Genomic DNA, 24,624 nt, shown 5'->3' with positions numbered 1-24,624 from the left:
GTTTATAGTGCTGTATACTGGAAACTAAAGCCTCTTCCTAGCATCAGCTACATTTTCTAGACCAGTTTCAACTGTCCTTTTTTTAGACTGGAATTCTTATTCCTATGGGACATCTGACCACTAGCCTGTTCCTCTAAGATACACGGAGTAGGTTCTTAGGCATTCAGTGAGCGAATGCCAGGCATCATCCTGGAGAGCAGTGTTTTGTGTTTTTTTTTTCCATTTCTTTAAATTCAATTTTATTGAGATGGATTCACAAACCATACAATCATCCACAGGGTACAGTCAGTTCACAGTACCATGCATTCACCACCACAATCAATTCTTGAACACACACAAAGAATAAAAATCAAAGTAAAAAAAAACCCAAAACATCCCATCCCCCCATCCCTCCCTATTACTCATTTACTTTTTGTCCCCCTTTTTCTATCATTGTCCATACACTGGATAAAGGGAGTGTGAGCCACAAGGTTTTCACATGGGCACACAGTGCAAGCTATACACTTATACAGTTGTCGTCAAGCATCAAGGCTACTGGGTTGCAGTTCAACAGTCAGCTGTTTCCTTCTAGCTCACTAAAACCTACGAAGGAATGTCTGTATAATGCTTAATAATCTCCAGAATGTCCTCTCAACTCCACTTGAAATCTCATCCTAAAACAGATCCTCACAGACCCTCCTGCTGTACCGGACCTGGCGGAGAAGGGCACCTTGATCGGAAAATGAGGGGCGGATCCTGGGGAAAAGATCTTGATTGTCCCAGGCGCGAGTCTAGGCATCCGATCCAGCCACTTGACTTGTAGCCCGGGCTCGCCCGGGGCCCGGGAACTTGGGCCCGGGAACAGCCGCCGTTCCGGCCCGGAGCGCCAAGCCTAGCTACTGGCCCAGACTTTAGGCCTCGCCCTGCCGCGTGGGCTCGCGCGGTGACCCGGAAGCGCTCCGGAAGGGATTCCGGGGTCAGCGCCGGCAGGATGGCGGCGGACACGCAGGTGAGGCGGGTGGCAGCTGGGCCAATGAAGCTGGGGAATGGGAGCGAACGTTGGCCTTCGGGCCGGGTCGTCCCCGCTGCTCGGCCTCGGGGCGAGGGGCTGCGGGGTGCGGTGACTGCGGGGATGCGGCCCCCGGGTTGCCTCGGGCGGATCCTATAGGGCTCCGGGTCCGGCCCGGCCCCCGGCTCGGGCGCCGCCAACCGTTCCGAGCTCGAGGAGTCAAAGGGCTCCGGCCTCGGCTTCGGCAGCTGGAACTCGGCGGGGCCCTCCCCTACCCTGGAGTTGCAGAAGTTCAGCTCTTGGAGTCTCCGCTCCATTTCCCTCATGCACACCGACATGGAGCCCTGGGCCAATGCCAGATCTTCCTTTAACTTTGCATTCGGTTAAATATTTCTCGAGTACCTACTGTGTGTAGGGACTTACAGCACAGTCTTTGTATTCATGCAGATCTGGGTTTGAGTCCCCTGCCGCCGTTCTCAGGCGCTGGGCAAGTGACTTAACCGGGTCAAATGTCAGTCTTTTCATCTATAAAATTGGATTAAAATAATAACTACCTTGTAGGGTAGTCTTGAGGATTCAGTGAGATAAAGTAGGGCTTGATATATATTGGCTGTTACTATTCCGTAGTATTCCATCCAGGGTTAGATAAAAGAACTGTGGCTACCCAGGAAGAGTTCTTGTTCCCCTTGATTATATCTGTTCCTGTACCCCTTGATTGGTACCTTGTAGTTCTGGGAAGAGCTTGGGAAAATCTTTTTCCTCCACCCTAGCCTTGACTGTAACTGTGATTGTTTAAGGTTGAAAAGACAGTGTGGTGGGGAAAAAAAAAGAAAAAAACATACAGATATCTAAAGGACGGCTAGGCTCACTTGGGTCTCCTGGGTGATGAGAGTGACCAGAGAGTGACTATCTACCTGAATATTCAGAAGACATTTATTGAGGGTCTCCTATATAAGGGGCTGTTAATTTGTTTCAAGTTGTGTCATACTGAATCCTAGAAAGAAAATCTTCTTACTCTATTGAATATTTTCAGAGGTGGGAGGTATTTGGGAATATAGGATGAATGTTTAACACTGATGCTCAACTGCAAAAATACCTTTCCTCTAGAGCTGTGTTGTCCAATATGGTAGCCACTTGCCACAGGGCTACTTAAAATAATAGCCATATGGCTATTTGAATTAGTTAAAATTAAATAAAACGAAAAATTCGCTTCCTCAGTTGTACTAGCCATATTTCAAGTGTACAGTAGTCACACATGGCTGGTGGCTGCTTCATCACAGAAAGTTTTATCGGACAGTGCTGCTCTAGAGAGAAACTTGTGAGCGTTAAAGCTCTTTGCATATGATATCACTGAAGGCTCTTGGTGTACTCTCAGTTTCATACTGACAGGGTCTCAAATAGGTAACGTTCATTTTCTGATAAAGAAAAAGAAGAGCCTTAAACCTGAAGAGCCCATTCATTGTGAGAGAAACTATAGCCAGGAATTCAATATCATCACAAGGAAAGACGGCTATGTGGGAATTCTAGGGAGATGGTGGATTGTGTACACGCACCTGTTTTCACTCCTCAGACCCTACTAAAACGAGTAAAGCATTTTTAAAAAAAATGGCATGAGGATTAGGGGCACGGGAGTGCAGACAACAGCAGTGTACTTTTGAAAGCTAGAAAGCCATGATGAGTGGAAAGGACTTAGCAGACCCAAGAAAAATGAATCCTAAGGCAACAATTGGGAAAGCTGCAAACCAATCTGATTTACACTGCAGAGTTTCTGAAAGATTGGTGGTATCCATTAACCTCTGGAAGTGAGGGTGAATAGGGAGAGACTAAATGAAGGAGAATTGGTTGCAAGTCTGTTTCAGATGCAGTTCAGACCCAGATCTCCCCTTCCACCCTGGTGAAAAATGGGAATTTTTCTCTCTGGAGAGTGTAAAATAGGATTGCTGCATTGTGAGGACTAGGTTAGGAGGTCCAGTATCCAAATAAGAGGGAGAGGAGGAAATCATCGATTGAATAAAATAGTTCAAGAAAAATTCTCCAAGCTGAAGGATGTGTTTCCAGACCCAAAGTGCTCAGCACATTGGATGGAAATAGACACACGCTAAAGCACATTATCATGAGAGTTTAGAACCCTGGGCAAAAGAGGAAATTCTTGGGTCTCCTGCAGAGGATGAGGAATCAGAATGGCGTTGGACTTTGTGACATCCCTGAAAGCTAGAACACAATGGAGAACTGCCTTCAGAATTCTGAAGGAAAATAATGTTACCCTAGACATGCAAAGACTCCACAAATTTACCTCTCATTCGTTCCTTTCTCAGAAAGCCCCTGGAGAATGTGCTTCACCCAAATACAAGAGAGAGGGAGGCTTTCAGGGTGATAAACTGTGCCCTAGCTGTAGAAGATCACCAGTCCAGATTGGGGCAGGTCAGAAAACTCCTGGAGAGACCTCCTTAGCTAGGTTTAATTTGATTGATTGTATACCTGGTCTGGCTAAATGTCTTAAGATTTAGACAAATGGCAAAGAGTTGGGGGTTAGATTACTGATAAGAACAGATAAAACAAGGGGTGGGAAAGGGCAGTTACTAACTCCAGGGGAATTGAAAAACTGTAGGCTAGAGAGCAAAATCATAGTTTATTAAATGGAAATATGGATACTATTTATATATAATGTAAATACTGACTACTGAGCTATCCCATATTAGGAAATTGGGAAATTACATTCACAAAATAGGGAAGGTGAGTGGTGGGCTTGGGAAAAGGAAAGAGAACTCTGGGAGATAGGCACTAAAACTGAAAAATCAAGCCTAGCAGTATAAACAAGTCATTTAGAGATAGAGAGGCAAATGCCAAAACATTCAACCAAATCTGATGGAAGAGGTTGCCCCTGGTGAGTTAGGGCAAGGGACTGCTTCTTATAGCAGACCTCACGAAATTTTTTACTTTGATTCTTCTTAATTATGTGCATTTATAACTATAAAAACAAAAGACATTTTCAAGTTAATAAGTTGTTTTCATAGATGTCCAAGTTTTGGACATCAGTTTATTCATTGGCAGAATTGTAGCAGGGATTTAAACATACAAAAAACTCAGGGTTATTTTATTTCTTTATGCACGCTTGTTTCTTATTCTGCCTGTGAAAAACCCTCAAAAGAAAAAGACAGTGCCCTGCTCTATTACATGTGTATCCACGACCGGCCCACTTTTTAGTCTGTACAATATTGCTCAGGAATATTTGCAAACTGTCCTCTCCCTGGGTCTTATGCTTCTGTTCCTGTGGAAGGGACTGCAGCTGTGGTAACTTGGACGGGGGTTGACAGGGATTGTTAGCATCAGTTTATAGACCTATTTGGTTTCAGGTTTAGTTTGAAAAAATGCAGGTGCATGACTCTTGGCTCCACTCTGAGAAATGACTTTGCCTCTTAGAGGCTCTTCCTTCGTCATCTGTAAGATGGGGGTGCTGGTGCCTACCGCGGAGGCTTGCTGGTAGTGGTAGCTGACTTTGTGCTTAGGATGAGAGTAAATGCTCTACATACATTCTCTCATCGCATCTCCATGAGAGTAATATAAGGTAGGTAGGTGGTGGTATCTGCATTGTGAGGTGAGGAAACTGAAACCCCAGGCAGTGAAATAATTTGACTGAGTTTCCGCAGCTCGTAAGAGGCAGAGCTGGATTCAGTCTCTTCATCTTTTGGCCTTTTAGCCACTATACTTGCTCCCTGAGTGACATGCCAGGACACTGACATTCCCTTGTGGAAGGTTAAAGTGAGCTGATTAAAAGGGTGCCTCCACTTAGCAGCCTCTCACTAGGTTTTGGATAATTCTGACAATATTTTGTCCTGAGTTTGTTGTCGTTGGCCTTGCCTCTCATTGCCCAAGTTTAAATAAGGTATATTGACTGGTTGACTGGTTAGGTTATAAAACTGGTTCTCAGCCAAGGGCTGTTTGCCCTCCAGGGTACATTGGGCAATGTCTGGAGACAATTTTGGTTTCGCAACTGAGTCGGGGTGGGTGGGCAGCTGTGCTGCTGGCTTCTAGTAGGGAGAGGTCAGGGGTGCTGCTCCACATCCTGCAATGCACAGGAGAGGCCCCATAATAAGGATTATGGGGCCTGAAATATCAGTAGTGCTGAGGTTGAGAAACCCTGGGTTGGAGAGATCTGCACTGAATTCTGCCCTCCTCCTCTCCAATACACACACGCACACACTCATTATTTTGTTGTCTCACTGGTGAAACTTTCTTTGTGGACTTGGCCTTCACAGGTTTCCGAGACACTCAAGCGTTTTGCGGGGAAGGTGACAACAGCCAGTGTGAAGGAACGGAGAGAAATCCTTAGTGAACTGGGGAAATGTGTTGCTGGAAAAGGTATTTATTTTCCATCCGTATAACCTGGAGACTGTTCCATTTCAATGTAAATTGTGCTCTCTGTTTTGTATGTTGGCCTTTTTTTTTTCCCCTTCCTGCAGCAACTTCTGTCTTCACTTTCTGTACTTCTTATAATGTACATTGAAACCTCATTTCTCAAGATTAGTTGCAATAGTAGAGAGTTTATCCATTTAGGTGCCAAAGCTTTTTATAGTTTTAACTATTTTGGTTGGAAATATTTCTAAATGATACCAACAGTCTCTCGTGGGTAATTTACTGGATGTAAAAACATTTTCCTTATGACTTGGGGCACCGTTTTTCCCAATCTGTGTTCCATGGGAGATGCCACATTTTCTCATTGCCTTTTGCAGAGTCACAGTGCTCTCCAGGAAGGTGTTTTAACTTTGTTAAGCTTTGTTTCCAGTGTTTCCCTTGGATTTTTGTTGTTGTTGAATACCTGCTAATGGTTTGGGGAATACTTGCTCTCGAGAGTCCTATGACCTATCTGGGCAAAGAAGACTATTTTGCCTACCGTCAGTAAATCCAGATTAGTTTTTTGAGTTTCCTTTTGGTATGCGTGTTTTTACCATACAGCATTGGTTCCCAAAGCAGAGTCCCCAGACCAGCAGAGCAGCCTCACCTCAGAGTTAGAGATGCAAGGTCTCGGCTCCATCTCAGAAACTCAGATTCAGAAACCCTGGGGGGAGGAGCCCAACATCTGTTTTAACAAACCCTCTTTGTGATTCTGATGTGTGCTAGAATTTGAAAACCCTGGCTATATAGTTATCTCTCCCTTTTGTCCGTGTTCACTTCTTAATGATAGAGACCCTACCTTTTTCACCCAAGTTCTAATTAGCTGCTTCAGCTCTACTGATGTCTGGGAAACCGACCCAAGCTTGTTAAAGTTGTGTGTAAATTAAGTAAATTGCTGTTTGTGAGCTTCTCCTATGTATTAGTGCTTTTTTGTGTGAGATTTATGGTGTGCTCAAAGGTCTTTCTGCTCAGGTTGTCAGCAGGGGTCTAGTTAGAAAAGGCTGCTGGCCTGAATCCAGATAGACAAGATACTGCTTCTCACACCTTCTGATCCCTAATAATCTGACTGCCTGCTGTCAAACTGCTGAAGGCAATATTACTTTTTTCCCTTTTTTATGGAGGGTGGGTGAAGTTTACTTAGGACCTTTTTAGGATGATTTTACTCTTCAGTGGCCATGAAATTCTACAGTTCAGGGTGAATTGCATTTATATGGTGCTCAGTAGCCTGTACATGCAAGTTTACTCCTTGCGTGAAATCGTTAGTTCTCAACTTTCGAATTTTCTGAGTCTAGGGAGGGGCCATTGCACAGCAAAGATTATTCTGGTCTTTCATTTTGTGAGAGCAGAAGATAGCCAAGCCAAGTAAGCAAAGGTGGGTGAGCCAGGCTGCAGAGTTTGAGGACTTTCTCAGGGCTGCCTAACCCTGGGTGCAGTTGGTCAGCGTGGCTCAGCCCAGCCTGGCCCCGAGGCCTCTGAGGCCATCCTGGTGCCCTCCTCAGCCCTGCGTCCATCTGCTCGAATGCTGAGACTCACTGATGCTGTGTCTCCTGTGCCTGATTTTTCCAGTCAGAGCCCTTTGGTGCAGTAGTCAGTGATGAAGGGCTTGGCTCTGGGGTCAGATGGGCCCTGAATTTTAGCCATGGCTCTGCCACTTATAGGCCGTGTGACCTGGTTTAAGCTACATGACATTTCTGAGTCTGCTTCCTTTGAACATGGGGCAATCGGTAGTACCTCCCTCACAGGGTTGGCATGAGGAGTGAATGAGAACATGCATGCATGGTGCCGAACACAGTGCCTGGCTGTGGTCATCTTGCAGTTATTATCACTTGTTCTAGTTTGCTAATGCTGCCAGAATGCAAAACTCCAGAGATGGATTGGCTTTTATAAAAGGGGGTTTATTTGGTTACACAGTTACAGTCTTAAGGCCATAAAGTGTTCAAGGTAACACGTCAGCAATCAGGTACCTTCACTGGAGGATGGCCAATGGCGTCCGGAAAACCTCTGTTAGCTGGGAAGGCACGTGGCTGGCACCTGCTCCAAAGTTCTGGGTTCAAAATGGCTTTTTTCCAGGACGTTCCTCTCTAGCTGCAGTTCCTCAAAAATGTCACTCTCAGTTGCTCTTGGGGCGTTTGTCCTCTCTTTGCTTCTCTGGAGCAAAAGTCTGCTTTCAACAGCTGTCTTCAAGCTGTCTCTCATCTGCAGCTACTCTCTCAGCTTATGTGCATTCTTCAAAGTGTCCTCCTTGGCTGTAGCCAGCTTGCTCCTTCTGTCTGAGCTTATATAGTGCTCCAGTAAACTCATCAAGGCCCATGCTGAATGGGCAGGGCCATACCTCCACGGAAACTATCCAATCAACGTCATCACCCACAGTTGGGGGGGGTGCATCTCCATGGAAACACTCAAAGAATTACAATCTAATCAACACTGCTATGTCTGCCCACACAAGATTACATCAAAGATAATGGCGTTTTGGGGGACATAATATATTCAAATGGGCACATTACTACTGTCTTCACTACAACCTGTTTGTGACCCGAGTTGCACTTTTCCTCAGTTACTGAAATAGCCCAAATCAGATGGACTGATAATAGTGCTCAGCAGCCTTGGGGACCTGGGCCCTTTTTCCTGGCTGCCAAATTCATTTTCCCTCCATCATTTGATCACCTCTGCAAGCCCAGCGTGGCTCCCCTGCTCTAAGGGGTCTCCCATATTGGTCTGTCTCTTAAACTGTGATTTAAATTTCCCCTTCCCTTTCACCTGAAGGCTTCAGGCTGGAATGCAGAACCTGTCACAGGTTGGCTTTCCAACATTATTGAGCACTGTTGTTCAACCAAAGTTTGAGTTGCACTCTGGCTGTCCTGCTGGATTGATGTGTCTTGGTTTCTTCATCTTCGAATGGGGTCGCTAACACTACCTGCCTCATGGGGATTCAGTGAGTTGATGTGTGTAAATGCGTTAGGTCAGGGCCTGGCACCTTGTGAGCACTAAGCATTGGGTGTTCCTCCTCTTCTTCCTTCTTGGGTGTCTTGAATAAGCACAGTGCATTCTTACCCCTGTACTTTTGCTCACTCTGTTACCACCACCCAACATGTCCTTCCTCTCTTTCCATTTTTCCATCCGTACTAACCTGTCAGGTCAAGCTCTTGTCTCCTTAAAATCTTCAGAAACCACTGCAGTTACAACTGCTATTTCCTTTTTCTGATTCCTTGCAATATTTTAATTTTTAACTTTTGTACAGGCATACCTTTTTTTTAATTAAATTTTATTGAGATGTATAGATATATTCACATACCATGCAGTCATACAAAGTGTACATTCAGTTGTTCACAATATGAACAAAATTGTTCACCATATAGTTGTGCATTCATCATCAGAATTAATTTATGAACATTTCTATTACCATACACACACAAATAATAGGAATAAAAATTAAAGTGAAAAAGAAAAATTAAAGTAAAAAAGAACACTGGGTGTTTTTTTGTTTTTTTTTTTCTCTCCCCCATTTTTGTACTCATCCATCCATACACTGGACAAAGGGGAGTGTGGTCCATATGGCTTTCCCAATCACATTGTCACCGCTCATAAGCTACGTTGTTATACAATCATCTTCCGGATTCAAGGGTTCTGGGTTGTAGTTTGATAGTTTCAGGTATTTACTGCTAGTTGTTCCAATTCATTAGAACCTAAAAAGGGTTGTCTTTGTTGTGCATAAGAGTGCCCACCAGAGTGACCTCTCAGCTCCTTTTGGAATCTCTCTGCCACTGAAGCTTATTTCATTTCCTTTCACATCCCCCTTTTGGTCAAGATGTTCTCCATTCCCAGGCATACCTTTTTATTGCACTTCACAGGTACTGTGTTTTTTACAGATGGAAGGTTTGTGGCAAGTCTATTGGTGCCATTTTTCCAACAGCATGTGCTCACTTCGTTGTCGTTGTGTCACATTTTTGGTAATTGTCGCAATATTTCAGATTTTTTCATTATTGTGTCTTATGGTGATCTGTGATCAGTAATCTTTGATGTTACTTTTGTAATTGTTTTGGGGTGGCATGAACCACACCCATATAAGACAGAGAGCTTAATCAATAAATGTTGTGTATGTTTTGACTGCTCCACCAACTGGCCTTTACCCTGTCTCTTTCCCTTTCCTCAGACATCCCTATCCCTAAGTCACAGCAATATTGAAATCAGGCCAATTAGTAACCCCAGTGATCTCTAAGTGTTAAGTGAAAGGAAGAGACACATGTATCTCACTTTAAATCGAAAGCTAAAAATGATTAAGCAAGAGGCCTAGATATAGGCCAAAAGCTAGGCCTCTTTTGCCAGTTAGCCAAGTTATGAATGCAAAGGAAAAGTTCTTGCGGAAAATTAGAAGTGCTACTCCAGTGAAAGCAAAATAGCGTTATCGCTGATATGGAGAAAGTTTTAGTGTTCTGGATAGAAGAGCAAACCAGCCACAACATTCCCTTAAACCAAAGCCTAATCCAGAGCAAGGCTCTAACTCTTCAATTCTTTGAAGACTGAGAGAGGTGAGGAGGCTGCAGAAGAAAAGTTCGAAGCTAGCAGAGATTGGTTCATGAGGTTTAAGGAAAGAAGCCATCTCTGTAACATAGAAGTGCAAGGTAAAGCAGCAAGTGCTGATGTAGAAGCTGCAGCAAATTATCCAGAAGATCTAGCCAAGATTATTGTTGAAAGTGGCTACACTAAGCAACGGATTGTCACTGTGGACGAAACAGCCTTATATTGGAAGAAGGTGACATCTCTAGGACTCCCATAGCTAGAGAGGAGAAGTCAGTGCCTGGCTTCAAAGGACAGGCTGACTCTCTCTTTAGGGGCAAAAGCAGCTGGTGACTTTAAGTTGAAGCCAATGCTCATTTACTATTCTAAAAACCCTAGGACCCCTAAGATAAAATTATGCTTAATCTATTCTGCCTGTGCTCTGTAAATGGAACAACATAACCTGTATGACAGCACATCTGTTTTCAACATGGTTTACTGAATATTTTACGCCACTGTTGAGACCTACTGCTCAGAAAAGAAGATTCCTTTTAAAATACGACTGCTCATTGAAAACGCACCTTGTCATTCAAGAACTCTGATGGTGATGTAAAATGGGATGAATGTTGTTTTTGTGCCTGCTAACACAACATCATTCTGCAGCCATGGATCAAGGAGTAATTTTGGCTTTCAAGTCTTATTATTGAAGAAATACATTTTGTATGCCTGTAGTTGCCATAGATAGTGATTCCTTTGATGGATCTGGGTTATTTTAAGAAATTGCCGCAGCCACCCCAAGCTTCAGCAACCGCCACCCTGGTTTGTCAGCAGCCGTCGACATGGAGTCAAGACCCTCCACCAGCAAAAAAATTACGACTTGCTGAAGGCTCAGAGGATGGTTAGCAATTTTTAGCAATAAAGTACTTTTAATTAAGGGATGTACTTTTTTTTTTTTTAAAGGTGTAGCATTGGGCTTTAATAGATAAGAATAAGCAATGTCAGTGGAAATAAATTATCACATTATACAACACCCCATTCCCAAGACAAGCACTCATGTCTGTCCTGCTGATGGTGTTGCTGTGTTTGCAGTCACATGTTGAATAAGCTCAGTAGACCAAGAGGCGTGATGGAAGAAATCTGCTTTCTGGAAATTACCACTTATGTTCTGTTTGGAGATAGGTGAACATTTTCATTGTCAATTTTTATCCAATCTTTAAAAGTATGGTATAGAAAGCCAAAGACTCCAAAAAATGCTTTTCATTTTCAAGTCTTGTTTTCCACAACGGAACTTTTCTGAGTAGTCACTGATGCCTGTGAGTGTCAAACTCTGTAAATGGTGCCACAGAATCCAAGAAGTGTGAAGAATACTTAAACCATAAATTACATGTCAAGTCCGTATGCTAATTCTTCACTGGAAGATGGCCAGTGACGTCTGGAAAACCTCTGTTAGCTGGGAAGGCATGTGGCTGGCATCTGCTCCAAAGTTCTGGCTTCAAAATGGCTTTCTGCCAGGATGTTCCTCTAGGCCGCAGCTCCTCTTCAAAATGTCACTCTCAGTTGCTGTTGGGTGTTTGTCCTCTCTTAGTTCTCCGGATCAAGAGTCTGCTTTCAACGGCCGTCTTCAAACTGTCATCTGCAGCTCCTCTCTCAGTTCCTATGCATTCTGCAAAGTGTCCCTCTTGGTTGTAGCCACATTGTTTTTTAAGATATAATGTTATTGCATATTTAATAGAGTACAGTATAGTGTAAACATAACTTTTACATGCACTGGGAAACCAAAAAATTTGTGTGACTTGCTTTATTACAATACTCACTTTACTGTGATGGTCTGGAACTGAACCCTCAATATCTCTGAGGTATGGCTGTCCTATTTTTCAAACTTTTCACTAGAATACACATAAAGAAAAGCACACATATCACATGCAAACAGCTTGCTGAGTTGTTGCAAACTAAACATACCCATCTAATCAGCACCCAGCTCAGGAAGCAGCATAGTACCAGCACCCCAAAACTCCCTTGATAGCACTTCTCATTTTGAGGCCACTGATACTGCCTTTGTTTCATTCATTAAACAGGTGTTTACCTGAGAGCTTTATCTATACCTGGCATTTTCCTAGAGCCTTGTTCTTTTGTTGCTTTTTCTTCCTGCCAATTCTATTTCAAACATGTGGGAGTGTCCAGGGGGCAGAGATCATGCCTGGCAGAGTGCCTGGCCCAAGCAGGTACTCAGAGTGTAGTTTTTATTGGCTAATCTCTTTGTTGTCCTTGGTTTCAGATCTGCCCGAGGGAGCGGTGAAAGGACTCTGCAAGTTGTTCTGCTTGACTCTGCATCGATACAGGTGCATCCCACCAAAGAAAGGCCCAGTGTCTGATCACTTTCTACAGAGAGGCAGACTAGGGCAGTGGGTCTTTGGGGCCAGACTGCCTGGACCTGAATCTGGGCTGTATCACATCCTCTTGGGTCCTGGGCAAGTTACTTAACCTCTCTGGTCCTCAGTTTTCTCATCTGCAGAATGAGGATGATGCTTTTAGCTACCTCACAGGGTGGAGGTTAATAAGTATAAAGTGCCTAGAACAGTGCCTCTCCACCATGAGTGCTCAATGCATGCACGTTATCATTAAAAGCACTTGGCCTAGTTGGAACATGTAGCTGCTGTCCGTACAGACTCAATGACTCATTTGCTCTTATCAGCTACTTCCAGAATTCTGAGAGGAGATGGATTTTTCTGGTTCGTTTCCTAATCTCATCAGTGATCCATTGGAGTACAGTGTGATAAGTTTTTTCTGGGAAAGCCGAGTACTTAGCTCAAGCAGCCTTGCCCCCAACCCTCCACCCCGAGTCCACATGTTCACCTTTCCCTTTCTTTCCTCTCTCTAGAGATGCAGCTTCCCGCAGGGCCCTGCAGGCAGCGATCCAGCAGTTGGCAGAGGCCCAGCCAGAAGCCACTGCCAAGAACCTTCTGCAGTCTCTGCAGTCTTCAGGCATTGGCTCCAAAGCAGGTGTTCCCAGGTATGAGGTGAAGGTTTTGGCCCACTGGGGATTTGTGGGGTCCCACTCAAGAGGAGCCAGTGCCAGATGAGCCAAACTGAGTAGGGGATGAGCACGTGGATCTCTTTTGCAACTGTAGCTAGCTGCCTCTGGAGAAAACCACTTTTCTGAGGAATGGGACTTTTCCCGTTGGAAGCAAATGTCCAAAGGGCACTGAATGGGGAACCTGTATTTTTATCTTTTATAGTTAGTGGTGCTAAGAGATGGGAGTTTGCTGATAAGGGCTTAACTCCTTGTCCTGAATTGTCCCAGATAAATTGTGGGAAACTGGTTTCAGATTCTTCCCGATTTTAGGTCCAAGGCAGGTCCAACACACCAGGCGGGGCTTTGCAGTGAGCAGTAGTCCTCAGGCTGGAGGGTGGCTGCTCTGCGTTCACTCCTGCTCTCCCCACAGTAAGAGCAGTGGCTCGGCCGCCTTGCTGGCCCTGTCCTGGACCTGCCTGTTGGTGCGCATTGTCTTTCCCGCAAGAACCAAGAGGCAAGGAGACCTCTGGAACAAACTGGTAGGTTCCCTGGGTCTTTGGGTTGGTGAGGTCAGCTTTTTGCAGTCATTTCAGCTCATGTTTAAACACCTTCTCTGTGCCAAGTGCTCTTCTAGGTATCAGGTGATAAGGCATTGTCATGGAGTGTGTGGTGGGTAGGCATCTGTGCAACATAACATTGATTGATTTATTAAATATTTTGAGAGTCTTCTATGTGCCAGGCCTGGAGCTAGGCCAAGGAAAATAGTGATGAACAGGAGAAACACGTCCCTGCCTTCGTGGCATGTGAAAAATATGACACATCATAGTGCGGAAGGTGGCCAAAAGAAAGTAAACCAGAAGAAACTGTAGTGTAAATCATCTCGGTTTTTTTTTTTTTCTGGCCAACATTCTTCCTTTGTTTGGAGTTTGGTGTCGAACTGGCCAGTGGAATGGAATTCTTAACGTGTGTTTTTGTCCTTAAATTCTCTCTTCCTATTCTATGCTTGTTCCTTCCACAGTCCCTGCTTTTTCTTTCCATATGTCTGCTGACCAGAGATGACCTACTAGGCCAAATTTGGAGGTCCCTTTAAAGATGTGCTTGGTGTAGAGGTCAGGGGGAATGGTCTTAGGGTTTAGTGAAAAGGCCTTTAGCATAGGAATCTGAGGATCTTGGTGTGGATCTGATTCCATATTCCTTAGAGATTTGGCCAAGTCATTTAACTTCTGAGTCTGTTTCCTCATCTACAAAATGGGGAAAGTTCTGCCCAGGAATCCACCTCAAAGAGTTGTCATGAAGATGGGCTCAGATAAGGTGTGGAAAGACTTTACTATCTATAGTGTGCTGTGCATATAGGTGTAAATGACAGGAGCAGCATTAGAAAACCTGAAGTAGCTCTCCCTACATTAGCCTGATGGATGCTTAGTCCCTGGGAGTGTTTCCAGTACACTTGGGGATGACCACAGAGTGGCCGTCAGCAGTTGATGGGTGAGAACATTGAAACCTCACTGGTAGTGGATGTGCTGGAATTGATATGAGCTGGTCTCACCTGGACTCCCTTATGTGATAGATCATCATGGGCAATCTCAGGGTGGCCATTCACACTGCTCGCCAGTGACCTGGGACATTATTTGAGGTTATTGATTGAGCCCCTACCATGTGCCTAATTGAGACCCTCCTATATGCTCCACTCTGTGTGCGCCCCACTTTGGACGATGAGCTCTGTGAATGCCAAGCTCACCATGTTGATCTTCACTTCCGTATCCACAGACCTAGCACGGTGCCTGCCATTCAGTCAGTATTTAGTTGGTATTTTTGGAATTAATGAAGGAAAACATCAAGGAAGATAATGAAGTATATGAAACAGGATGCTTGGGCTTTTCCTGCCTGGCACGTACCTTGCTGAAATTATATACTCATTTGCGTTTTTAATTGTTTGATATGTTTTTCTCCTTTTATACTATAAGGTTCTTGAAAGCAGGGACAGTGTCTGCCTTGTTTCCCATGTGTCTTCATTGTCTGACTCATAGTTGGTGCTCAACAAATACTTATTAAATAAACGCTTGAGTGAATGGATGTAATTAAAGGACAGGACTAAGTATGGGGGATGGAGGGAAGAGGATCTGGCCAACCTTGAGTGGGAGAGGCCCAGTTGAGATGAAACAGATTCCGGAAGGTCTTGGGCAAGCTGTGAGAGGGCCACCTGAACCCTTCCTGGTCCTGGCAGGTGGAGGTGCAGTGCCTGCTCCTGCTGGAGGTCCTGGGCGGCTCCCACAAGCATGCTGTGGATGGTGCGGTGAAGAAGCTCACCAAACTGTGGAAAGAGGTGACGGGAGCCAGGAGGTGTTGGGGGGCATTGCTGCTCTGAACCCTGCCCTCCACTGCTGTCTGATACACTTGCTTTGAACTTTTCTCTTCAGACTCCTGGGCTGGTAGAGCAGTACTTGTCAGCCATTCTCAGCCTAGAACCCAACCAGAACTTTGCAGGCATGCTGGGGCTGCTGGTGCAGTTCTGCACGAGCCACAAGGAGATGGACGTGGTCAGCCGACACAAGGTGAGCACACAGGGGAGGAGTGGGAGCTCATTTTGCCCTTTTGGTCCCAGCTGCTGGCCTTATCTGAAACTTGTTTTTTTCACATGAGATGTGGGTTAAGACCCTTGACTTTTGCCGTGATACATGAACTTCAAGGATTTGGGAAGTTTTCCTTCCAGCTCTGGCTTGGGTTGAAACCGGGCAGAGTTATTGATTGATAGTATGCTTTTTCCTGCAGTCATTCATTCACCCCCAGTTAAGCAGCTATGACATCCCAAGCACTGTGCTAGGCGTTGGGGAAGCAGCTGTGAGCAAGGGAGAGAGGATCCCTGCTCCTGTGGGACAGAGTCTGAGGAAGGGTCACCTCATTAATTACTTATATCTGCGATAGTGCTACAAAGGAAAAGTGCAGGAAGCTGTGATACTCTGAAGCAGGAGGACCTGGTTTAGACTGTGTGTCACAGAACCCGTCTCTAATGAAGGAAGCTTAAGGGCAAATAGGAGTTGGCAAGGAGAGGAGGTGAGAGAAGAGCATTTCAGGCAGAGAAAGCAGCACGAGGGGAGGAATGTAGAGGAGGCAGGTGGGTGGGGTTGGCGTGGCTGGTGTGAGCAGGTAAGGAAACTGTGAGATGCAACTGGTCAGGGAGCAGGCAGATCCTGAGGAGTTGGGCCAGGGTATTTATCCTAGGAGTGGGAGAGAGCCATGGAAGGCTTTTAAATGGAGATTGGCATGATCGGTGGGAACTCTATACTTGACACTATGAAGTTTGAGGTGTTGACTTGTATTATTTGGAGGCATTCTCTCAAGATGGATCTCTTAGGCCAGTGATCGGATAACTTCAGAATAACAGGATCTAACCAGGTCTTTGTGTTCTGTAGAGTGCCCTGCTGGATTTTTATACGAAGAACATTCTGATGAGCAAAGTAAAGCCTCAGAAGTATCTATTGGTGAGTGACAGGTGGACTTTACTCGCCTGGACAAGCTAAGTCCTACTTTAAATTTTGTGGTTTGGGGACTGTCCTTTATTCTTGGTCTGTTCCTGTGAGGGCTGGATGCCTGACTCCTTTCTCTTTGTAGGATAGCTGTGCCCCTCTGCTCCGATACATGTCCCACTCGGAATTTAAGGATCTGGTACTTCCCACCATACAGAAGTCCTTACTGAGGAGTCCAGAGAATGTTATTGAAAGTAGGTTGCTGCCAAACAGGATGGTAGGAGGGAGATGAGTTGCCTGAGGAGCTGCATCCCTGAAACTTGGCAGCAGGAAGCGGTGGTTGGGGGAATGTATTCACTAGATCTTTTTATCTCATGGGGACCTTGCGAGAGATCAGGAAGCCTTTTGATAGTATGTTGGACCCTCTTGCTAGAAGAACGCACTAAAGTGTATCTACTTAGAATATTGCATACAGTTTTAGGGGTCCAAGAAACTTCTGGAGACCATTCAGGTGAAGAACCTCTTCTCTAGACAGTTTGAACTTGCTGTGGAGGTGGCATTTGAAACCACAGGGTACGCAGTTTTGGGTCTCTGTTTATCTTTGCGAAAGGTATAGGTGAATGTTGGAGGGTCATTTTTGTTGTTGATGGGGGCGAGGCAGTAGACAGTTTTTTGGCAGAGCTTTGGGACAAAAGTGTGACAACTCATGTGGCCTCATAGAGATGAAGAGTAGTCATGGTTCCATGTGGCTAGACATTAGGCCTGATGGCATTTGCTGGGGAGTAAGGCAAAAATGAGTTTTTATACTTGAAGCTGATGTGGTCACTACTTTCTGCCCCTCCCTCCTTAGCTATCTCCAGTCTGCTGGCATCAGTGACTCTCGATCTCAGTCAGTATGCCCTGGACATTGTGAAAGGACTGGCTAGTGAGTATCCTGACCCTCTCCAGCCCTGAGAAGTGCACTTGGGCTTTGGTTATATTTGTCCTGGTTGTCGAAAAAGCACCTGGGTAGGGGGTCTGCTCAGGTTAGAAATAAGGCTTGAACCTAAACTACATTTGCATAGTTTCTTTCTTGAGGCCATGTCTAATGAGAGCACTTAAAAAGAATTGGGACCATGGAAAAGACGAAGATGGAAGTCTGAGTCCTCAGTTGTTGAGCTGCCGCTGAGCAGTGGCCCTCTGTGTGCCCAGGTCAGCTGAAATCCAACAGTCCCCGCCTGATGGACGAAGCCGTGCTGGCCCTGCGCAACCTGGCCCACCAATGCAGTGACTCCTCGGCGATGGAAGCCCTGACCAGGCACCTGTTTGCCATCCTCGGAGGTGAGCAAACCTTTCTGGCCGTGGCAGTTGGCTGAGGTGCAGCCTCCAGTGTTCTCCTGAACACCGAGGTCTGGACTGGAACACGGTGCTCCAAGTTTGTTGGTGGAATTTCTGCGTGGCCGGGAAGATGCTCACAGTATAATGTGACTATGAGAAGTCAACAGAAGCGTGTGCAGGAGGTTGTGGGCACTGTGACCTCGTGTTTTGTCTTTAAGTATGTACGTCTTTATATGCATGGCAGAAAAAACTAGAGGGAAATACACACTAAATGTTAATAATATCTTTGGGTAGTGGGATATGGGTGATTTTTTTCAATGTTTTTCTTTATATATATTTTTTGTTGCCCAAATTTTCTATGAGAACTTGTTACTTTTTTTAGTCAAAAAACCAAAAGGCTAGTAAAGGATATTTGAAACCAAGCTTCACACAGGCTACTTCTGAGTAGTTAAGAAACTGTCTTGATGTCACACTTGTGACTACATCATTCATTCCCTTGGGAAATATAAATGTGAATTTGGATCTTTGCTGTCTCTCCTCGCAGGCTCAGAGGGAAAACTAACTATTATAGCCCAGAAGATCAGTGTACTCTCAGGTACAGAATTTCCCTGTGGGTAGGGAGGAGAAAATGCAGTCTGGTACTAGATGAAGTTTAACATAACCATTAGAAAAGATGAATCTTTCTGTAATTGAACCCTCTGACAGTCTTGGACATCCCACCTGGTCCCCAGAACCCTACTCACTAGATTGGGTTTAATGTAACCATTGGAGAAGTTGAGTCTTTCATAGATCTTGAATCCTCTGACAATCCTGGACATCCCACCCTGGTCCCCAGAATCCCACTGTCCCACTGCCCAGCAAGAGGGACCTGTTCAAGTCCAGGGGGAAGTCTGGCTTCTACAAAAGGCAGGATGTTTGGAGAGGGGATTGAGGGAGGGTCAGTAATGGCCAGAGGAGAGGTATGGCTTCTGGGGGCCCCAAAAGCAGCCCATGACCGTGGCCCATCAGCTCAGTGTGAGGAGGTGGGCAGTGGCAGGAGAAAGCACAGGTTTCTGGTGTTGCATGAATGAGGGACTGAGCAGAGACTCTTGTCTTTCAGGGATCGGCAGTGTGAGTCATCACCTGGTGGCTGGGCCTTCCAGTCAAGTCCTGAATGGGACCGTGGCTGAGCTCTTCATCCCTTTCCTCCAGCAAGAAGGTAATTCTTTGCAGCATGATGAGCATGCAGATTGAACTTCATCCTTGACCATAAAGAAAGGTCTCATAGTCAGAGCCTTCCATCAGCCCCTCTGAAGGCAGGCTTCCCCCAGAGAGCAGGGACTGGGAATTGTTAGAAGCATCGCTGCTTCCTTTCTCTGGAGCTCCCATTTGCTTTTTTGAGCTGCTTGCAGTGATTTGTCTCGGTTATAAGACCTTGAACTGACAGGATTTCTGCCTCTCGCCCTAGTTCACGAAGGCACCTTGGTACATGCTGTCTCTGTCCTGGCTCTCTGGTGTAACCGGTTCACCACAGAAGTGCCCAAGAAGCTCACTGAGTGGTTTAAGAAAGCTTTCAGCCTTAAAACCTCCACCTCCGCAGTGAGGCACGCCTACCTGCAGTGCATGTTGGCTTCCTTCCGAGGTAAGATGCCTGCCGGGGGCCGGTATCCAGGATCTCCCCACAAAAATGATTGAGCCTTCAGGCATCATCATGGTTCCAGATTTTTCTCCTTTTGGTTCACCTTGTTTTGCATCATTTCCTTCTGGGCCTCTGGGAGCTTTGGGAGTTAGTCACTCATAAAGCCTGGAATCAGAGCCTGATCTTCACATCCACTTCTGGCTTCTCCCCATTATCCAACCTTCAAAGCATAAACCTTTATTCAAGAAGCTGCAGAACTGCATTCCCACATCACTACATTATCACTCTATTATCTGAAATCATGGAGAAATGATTCTGGTAACACTGACTTAAAAGGTCCAACTTCATACAAACTTTGTTATTGAAAACGACCGCTGAAAATTTTTTCAAAATAAAAAGTTAAAAAAAAAACAAAAAACACAACAAAACACTGCCTTTGCTACAGTGCCAGCAAACCTAGTCATTTGGGCATGGGTATCCACTGCCTTCCCAAACAGAGCTGGGGGAAACTTTGAAAATCATGTAGGAGCTTGATTTCTAAGCTAAAAATCTCTATTAATGATTTCTACCTGTGGGGTAAATGTTTTAAACCTTTTTAGAAAGGTTCAGGTTTATGATGATCTGTGTTTAAAAAACTGTTTAAGGGATTCCAGAGCCTCCATTAGAGAGAGGACAGCCTTCCACATGAAATGTGTCTTGTCTTATCTGTTGTACTTTATATCCATGTATATATTTTTTTAACTGATTATAGAACAGGAATATGAACAGAGGAGATTTTTGCACTGAGTGGAGAACAATAAATCTTTTTGTGAAACATCTCCAAGTTCAAAGCTGTAGTTCATCATTGTGCAGTGGTTGGTGGAGTTTACAAAAAGCCACACATTGAAATCATAGATTCCCTGTGGGTGGAAATGTACAGTTAACCACAGAGTCAGCTGCCTTAAGGATGTAGTGAACTCACATCTTGGTTTAAAAACAAGTCTGTGTACTCACGTTAATTTGTGTCTTCAGTGATTCTCAGTTGAGTTCCTAGATAGCAAAGATTTGGTTTAATCTAGTCACTTCAGCTTGAGTTGGTGCTTTTCACTGATTGTAAAAGCATTGCTTGGATTGAAATCCAAGACATAGTCTAAACAAAATACTGGTTTCCTTGTGAAAATGTTTTGATGAACCTATTTAGTAGTTAAAACATGGGTTTAGCTATAATTTTAACTTGTTTTTGTTTTTTTGTTCCCTTACTGGGCTTAGTTCATGGGTTAGCAGATGGCCTCTGGCCTTGGAACTAGGGTTTGGAGGCTGTCTGTTGTGGGGGAAGAGTACCAGAGAGGGGTTGGTAGGTGGAAGGGTGGTCTAGTTTGGCCTCACCAGTCATGTGACCTTGAGCAGCTCACTTAACCTCTTTGGTCTGTTTCCTCATCTGTCAAGTGAAGAGCTGAACTATTTGATTTCATGGATCCTTCTAGCTCTAATTTTCTGGTTATAGAGTTTGATTTAAGCCCCAGATTCAGATTCCACTTCTTTGTGTGAGCTCTTTGACAAATTAATGGGAAGGTTTTAGTCAGCCAGTTCAGACGTGGGTGACTGACTTCTTTCTTAGTAATCTTGTCTCTCTCTCTCACACACACACACACACACACACACACACACACACACCCCGGATCTGGCTGATTTAGTGAGTTCTTGTCCTCTCTCCTCAGGTGACACACTATTGCAGGCCCTGGACTTGCTGCCATTGCTCATCCAGACAGTGGAGAAGGCAGCCGCCCAGAGCACTCAGGTTCCCACAGTCACCGAAGGGGTTGCCGCAGCCTTGCTGCTCTCAAAGCTGTCAGCAGCTGACTCACAGGCTGGTAAGAGCCCAGACATGTCCAGGACGGTAGTAGACAAGGGCCTCTCCGAGTCCTTGGGATGAGTGTCCTGATGTTTAGGATTTTACAGGTCAGCTTGGCCACTTAGCCCACTGGGCTGGCCCTGGGGCTGCTTGCCCAGTCTGCAGGGATGAGCCTCAGGGTTGCACTGAGCCTGGGAATGAACCAGGGAACTCTGCCACTGTCCTCTTTCACCCTCTGGCTCCAGTGACCTGGGGATGTGGGCCTGGAGATGCCCAGGCTGACTGGGTTCAGTAGCAGGGCTTTTCTTTTTAACTGGGTATGCCAATTAAGGTACAAAACTTGAAAGGTACAAAAGGGTATGATATAAGAACTTCCCCTCAGTCCTGTCTTCTATCCACTCTGTCCCCCCTCCCCAAAATGGTATTTATTACCAGTTTTGTGTCCAGAGGTAGTCGCTGCATAATCAAATCCAACAGGCAGGATAGTCTTACTATGTTTGCCACATAATATACTGAACATATCTTAGAAATGATTTCACATCAGTACAACAAAAAGAGCTTTCTCAGTCTTTTTTGTGGCTACATAGTATTCCAGACTTTCTTCAGTTCACCTCCTTCCTGCTCGCCACACACGAACATAACTGGAACTGATTCCTGTGGTTAGGGAGTTCACCTCACTTCATATTTTGTGTGCCCATTGTGCATATGCTAAGGCTCTGGGCTAACTTGAGAGGATGCAAAGATGAACAAGACCTTGCTTCAGCAACTTTTAGGGTGCTTACTCTCTAATCAGAGAGAGGAGATACAAAATTGCATCTGTAGTTTAAGGCAAACTGTGGCATTGGAGCCGTTTTGAAGGAGAGATTGCTTTTAGTTTGGGGTGAGGGTTGGGAAAGGCTTCTTGAAGGAAGAAGCATTTGAGCTGGGGCCCTGAAGGCTACAAGGGATTTCAGTAGCCTGAAGAGCACTGCCCAGTGTGAGTCTGAAGCATGCCCCGGTTGGAGAAGAGTAGTGAAAACCACAGTGTGTGAACCTCAGGTATTCCACCTTGGTTGGGGTACCTGGGAATTTCAGATGAGAAGCTGCCGTCCTAGGCTCCTGCAGGCAGCGGGGAACCACTGAAGCTTTTCGTACAGGAAATGGTCTCAGAAGGACTGTTGTTAGCTGTCAGATTGGGTGAGGGGGGTGAGCCTAGGAAGCATCCCTCCCTGCTAGGAGAGCATTCCTGCCAGCTGGAGAGCAGATCCTGTCACAAGGCCAGACCACGTGGTTTCGCGATGGAGGGGGGCCAGCCCTGGTGGGAATGGTGAGCTGTGTTGGGGGTGACCTTCTGTTTTTTTGCAGAGGCCAAACTGAGCAGTTTCTGGCAGCTGATTGTGGATGAGAAGAAGCAGATTTTCACTTCTGAGAAATTCCTGCTCCTGGCCTCAGAGGATGGTGAGTTACTACCCCTGTCAGTGATCTTGAGGGTGGGCCCCGTCTCCCTGACAGGTCTGCAGAAGGGACCCTTCCCTGACTACCTGTGGTTGTGACCAGTCAGCTCTGCAGAAACCTGGACCAGAAGTGGTCTGCCCAGCGGCTTGGGTGTTGGGGGAACGGATTCATTCCTGTGGGGGAGTGTAAGGCCACGGAGATGGGGGAATTGGGAGATGTGTGGAGATGGGGCGGGAATGGTTGTGGAGCCGTGGGGTTAGCTGTGGGGTTAGCTGTAATTATAGCTGATTGGTTAATTGGTGCTGTCTCGGAAGTTTTCTTGTGTTTAAGAGGGAGCTAAGAAGCTCTGGCGGTGTTGTGGCAGGCTCTGCTCCCCAGCAGGAGACAAAAAAAAACTACTGGTTTCTCTCCTGGCAGAAAAGTAACAGTTGATCCTTAAATGCATGTTTGAAAATCTAGATTGTCCTAGGGGTGGGGTGTCTGCCACGAATTGGTGACTTGAAAAGCCTTTTGACTCACAAAGCACAACATCCTATTAATGAGCTGCAACTGTTAGCTGCTCCTGAGTTTTTAAAACCTTTCAGTTTTTGAATAGGAAATACATTCATGTAATCCAAATATAAAAGGTACAAGATGGTCTCTGCTGAAAATGCTACTCCTGCTTTGATCTCTAGCTACCCAGTTCTTCTGTCCATAGACAACCAATTTTATCAGCTTTTTCTGTATCCTTGATATTTTGTAGCTGTCTAAGCAAATGCCTCTTTATATTCCTTCTCTACTTTTTTTTTTAACAAATGGTAGTGTGCCTAGCATATACACTGTACTTTCTTTACTTGGAATTTGTTCTATGTCAGTACATAAAGAGCTTTCTCATTCTTTTTTAGGGCTGCATGGTATTTTTCCTTGTTCCAAAACACATCTGCCTAATAAACAAAATGAAGGAAATAAAAATGACCTCTAATTTCATATCCATTAATGATCACATTTATATTTTGGCATTAATTTTCTAGTTCTTTACAGTACTTTCTGGATATATGTGTTTGTGTGCCTGAGTATGTACACACATGTCTATCTTCTTCTTTTTTTTTTTTTTAATCCAATGTTACTTCCTTCTGAAGGAGCATCCTTTTGTAAGCCTTGCATCTCCTCCTGTAGGCTGGCAGTGGGCAGTGGAGTACCCAACACACAAAACTACGGTTTGTGTACGGCAAAAGACCATGGTGATTTTATAGCATCCTGGGCATTTCACATCCCTGAAGTAGGAATTGGGGCTCTGCAACAGGCACTTCCCTGTGTTTCCTCTTTCCTGGAGAGGGAAGGAGGCTCTTTGTGAGAGGCATGTTTCTGTGGGGAGGTTATTACTGCTCAAAAGGCCTCCATACCTTTTTTGAAAATACTTCTGCTGTCTCTCCCCTCTCAGCCCTGTGCACCGTGCTGCAGCTGACAGAGAGACTTTTCCTTGACCACCTGCACAGACTCACAGGCAACAAAGTTCAGTACGTGAGGCGCTCTTACCTCTTCCCTTGGACCAAATGAGTTGAATCCTGGCAGGGGTATGGGAGGCAGGAAGGCTGGCTGTGGACGGCCCTGCTCCTGACCCTCCCAGGGACTGTGTGCCCTGTGTCTGCAGGCAATACCACCGTGCTCTGGTGGCCGTGCTCCTCAGCCGGACCTGGCACATCCGCAGACAGGCCCAGCAGACGGTCCGGAAGCTGCTGTCCTCTCTTGGGGGCTTTAAGCTGGCATATGGGCTCCTGGAGGAGCTGAAGACTGTCCTCAGTTCTCACAAGGTGAGAGCATCTGGGCTCCAGAACTGAGGCGCTGGGACCCATTTTGCAGGTCCTGCTTAGACCCTGAGGTTTTGGTGGGGCCACTCCTCGACTGTCCTCACTCACTCAGATTCTGAGTGATGTCAGAAATAGTCTCCTCTGTACTAGAGCCCCAGTGACCTCTTGTTCATATAATTCCTTTTCTTTTTCTGAGGCTCCTTTTGACATGTAGCTCAACTTTTTTTTTTCCTTGAATAATTGAATAATACCCTAGTTTTTTAATGTGCTTTATAATTTTTAAAGC

The 24,624-nt window shown here is 45.4% G+C and overlaps 1 protein-coding gene and 1 pseudogene across 1 annotated transcript in view; one reads left to right on the top strand and one right to left on the bottom strand.

Moving 5' to 3' along the window:
* Window positions 1–944: 944 nt before the first annotated feature.
* The window catches only part of GCN1 (GCN1 activator of EIF2AK4), a 65,089-nt gene continuing 41,409 nt past the window's right edge, over window positions 945–24,624 (top strand). Inside the window, exons 1-18 of the mRNA XM_037816606.1 lie at window positions 945–988; window positions 5,245–5,347; window positions 12,150–12,213; window positions 12,753–12,884; window positions 13,318–13,426; window positions 15,112–15,210; window positions 15,305–15,439; window positions 16,298–16,366; window positions 16,497–16,605; window positions 17,202–17,276; window positions 17,543–17,671; window positions 18,213–18,263; window positions 18,768–18,866; window positions 19,116–19,289; window positions 20,984–21,136; window positions 22,462–22,554; window positions 23,972–24,047; window positions 24,182–24,341. Of these exons, the coding sequence (XP_037672534.1) occupies window positions 971–988; window positions 5,245–5,347; window positions 12,150–12,213; window positions 12,753–12,884; window positions 13,318–13,426; window positions 15,112–15,210; window positions 15,305–15,439; window positions 16,298–16,366; window positions 16,497–16,605; window positions 17,202–17,276; window positions 17,543–17,671; window positions 18,213–18,263; window positions 18,768–18,866; window positions 19,116–19,289; window positions 20,984–21,136; window positions 22,462–22,554; window positions 23,972–24,047; window positions 24,182–24,341 (1,848 nt within the window). The 5' untranslated portion in view covers window positions 945–970. The remainder of the gene's footprint in view (window positions 989–5,244; window positions 5,348–12,149; window positions 12,214–12,752; window positions 12,885–13,317; window positions 13,427–15,111; window positions 15,211–15,304; window positions 15,440–16,297; window positions 16,367–16,496; window positions 16,606–17,201; window positions 17,277–17,542; window positions 17,672–18,212; window positions 18,264–18,767; window positions 18,867–19,115; window positions 19,290–20,983; window positions 21,137–22,461; window positions 22,555–23,971; window positions 24,048–24,181; window positions 24,342–24,624) is intronic.
* LOC119519141 lies at window positions 23,654–24,464 on the bottom strand (annotated as a pseudogene).

The sequence above is a fragment of the Choloepus didactylus genome, chromosome 23 (assembly GCF_015220235.1).
Source record: "Choloepus didactylus isolate mChoDid1 chromosome 23, mChoDid1.pri, whole genome shotgun sequence".
NCBI classification, from domain to species: domain Eukaryota; kingdom Metazoa; phylum Chordata; class Mammalia; order Pilosa; family Megalonychidae; genus Choloepus; species Choloepus didactylus.
Note: the sequence above shows the minus strand (reverse complement) of the source record. Positions and strands in the feature narration are given on the sequence as shown.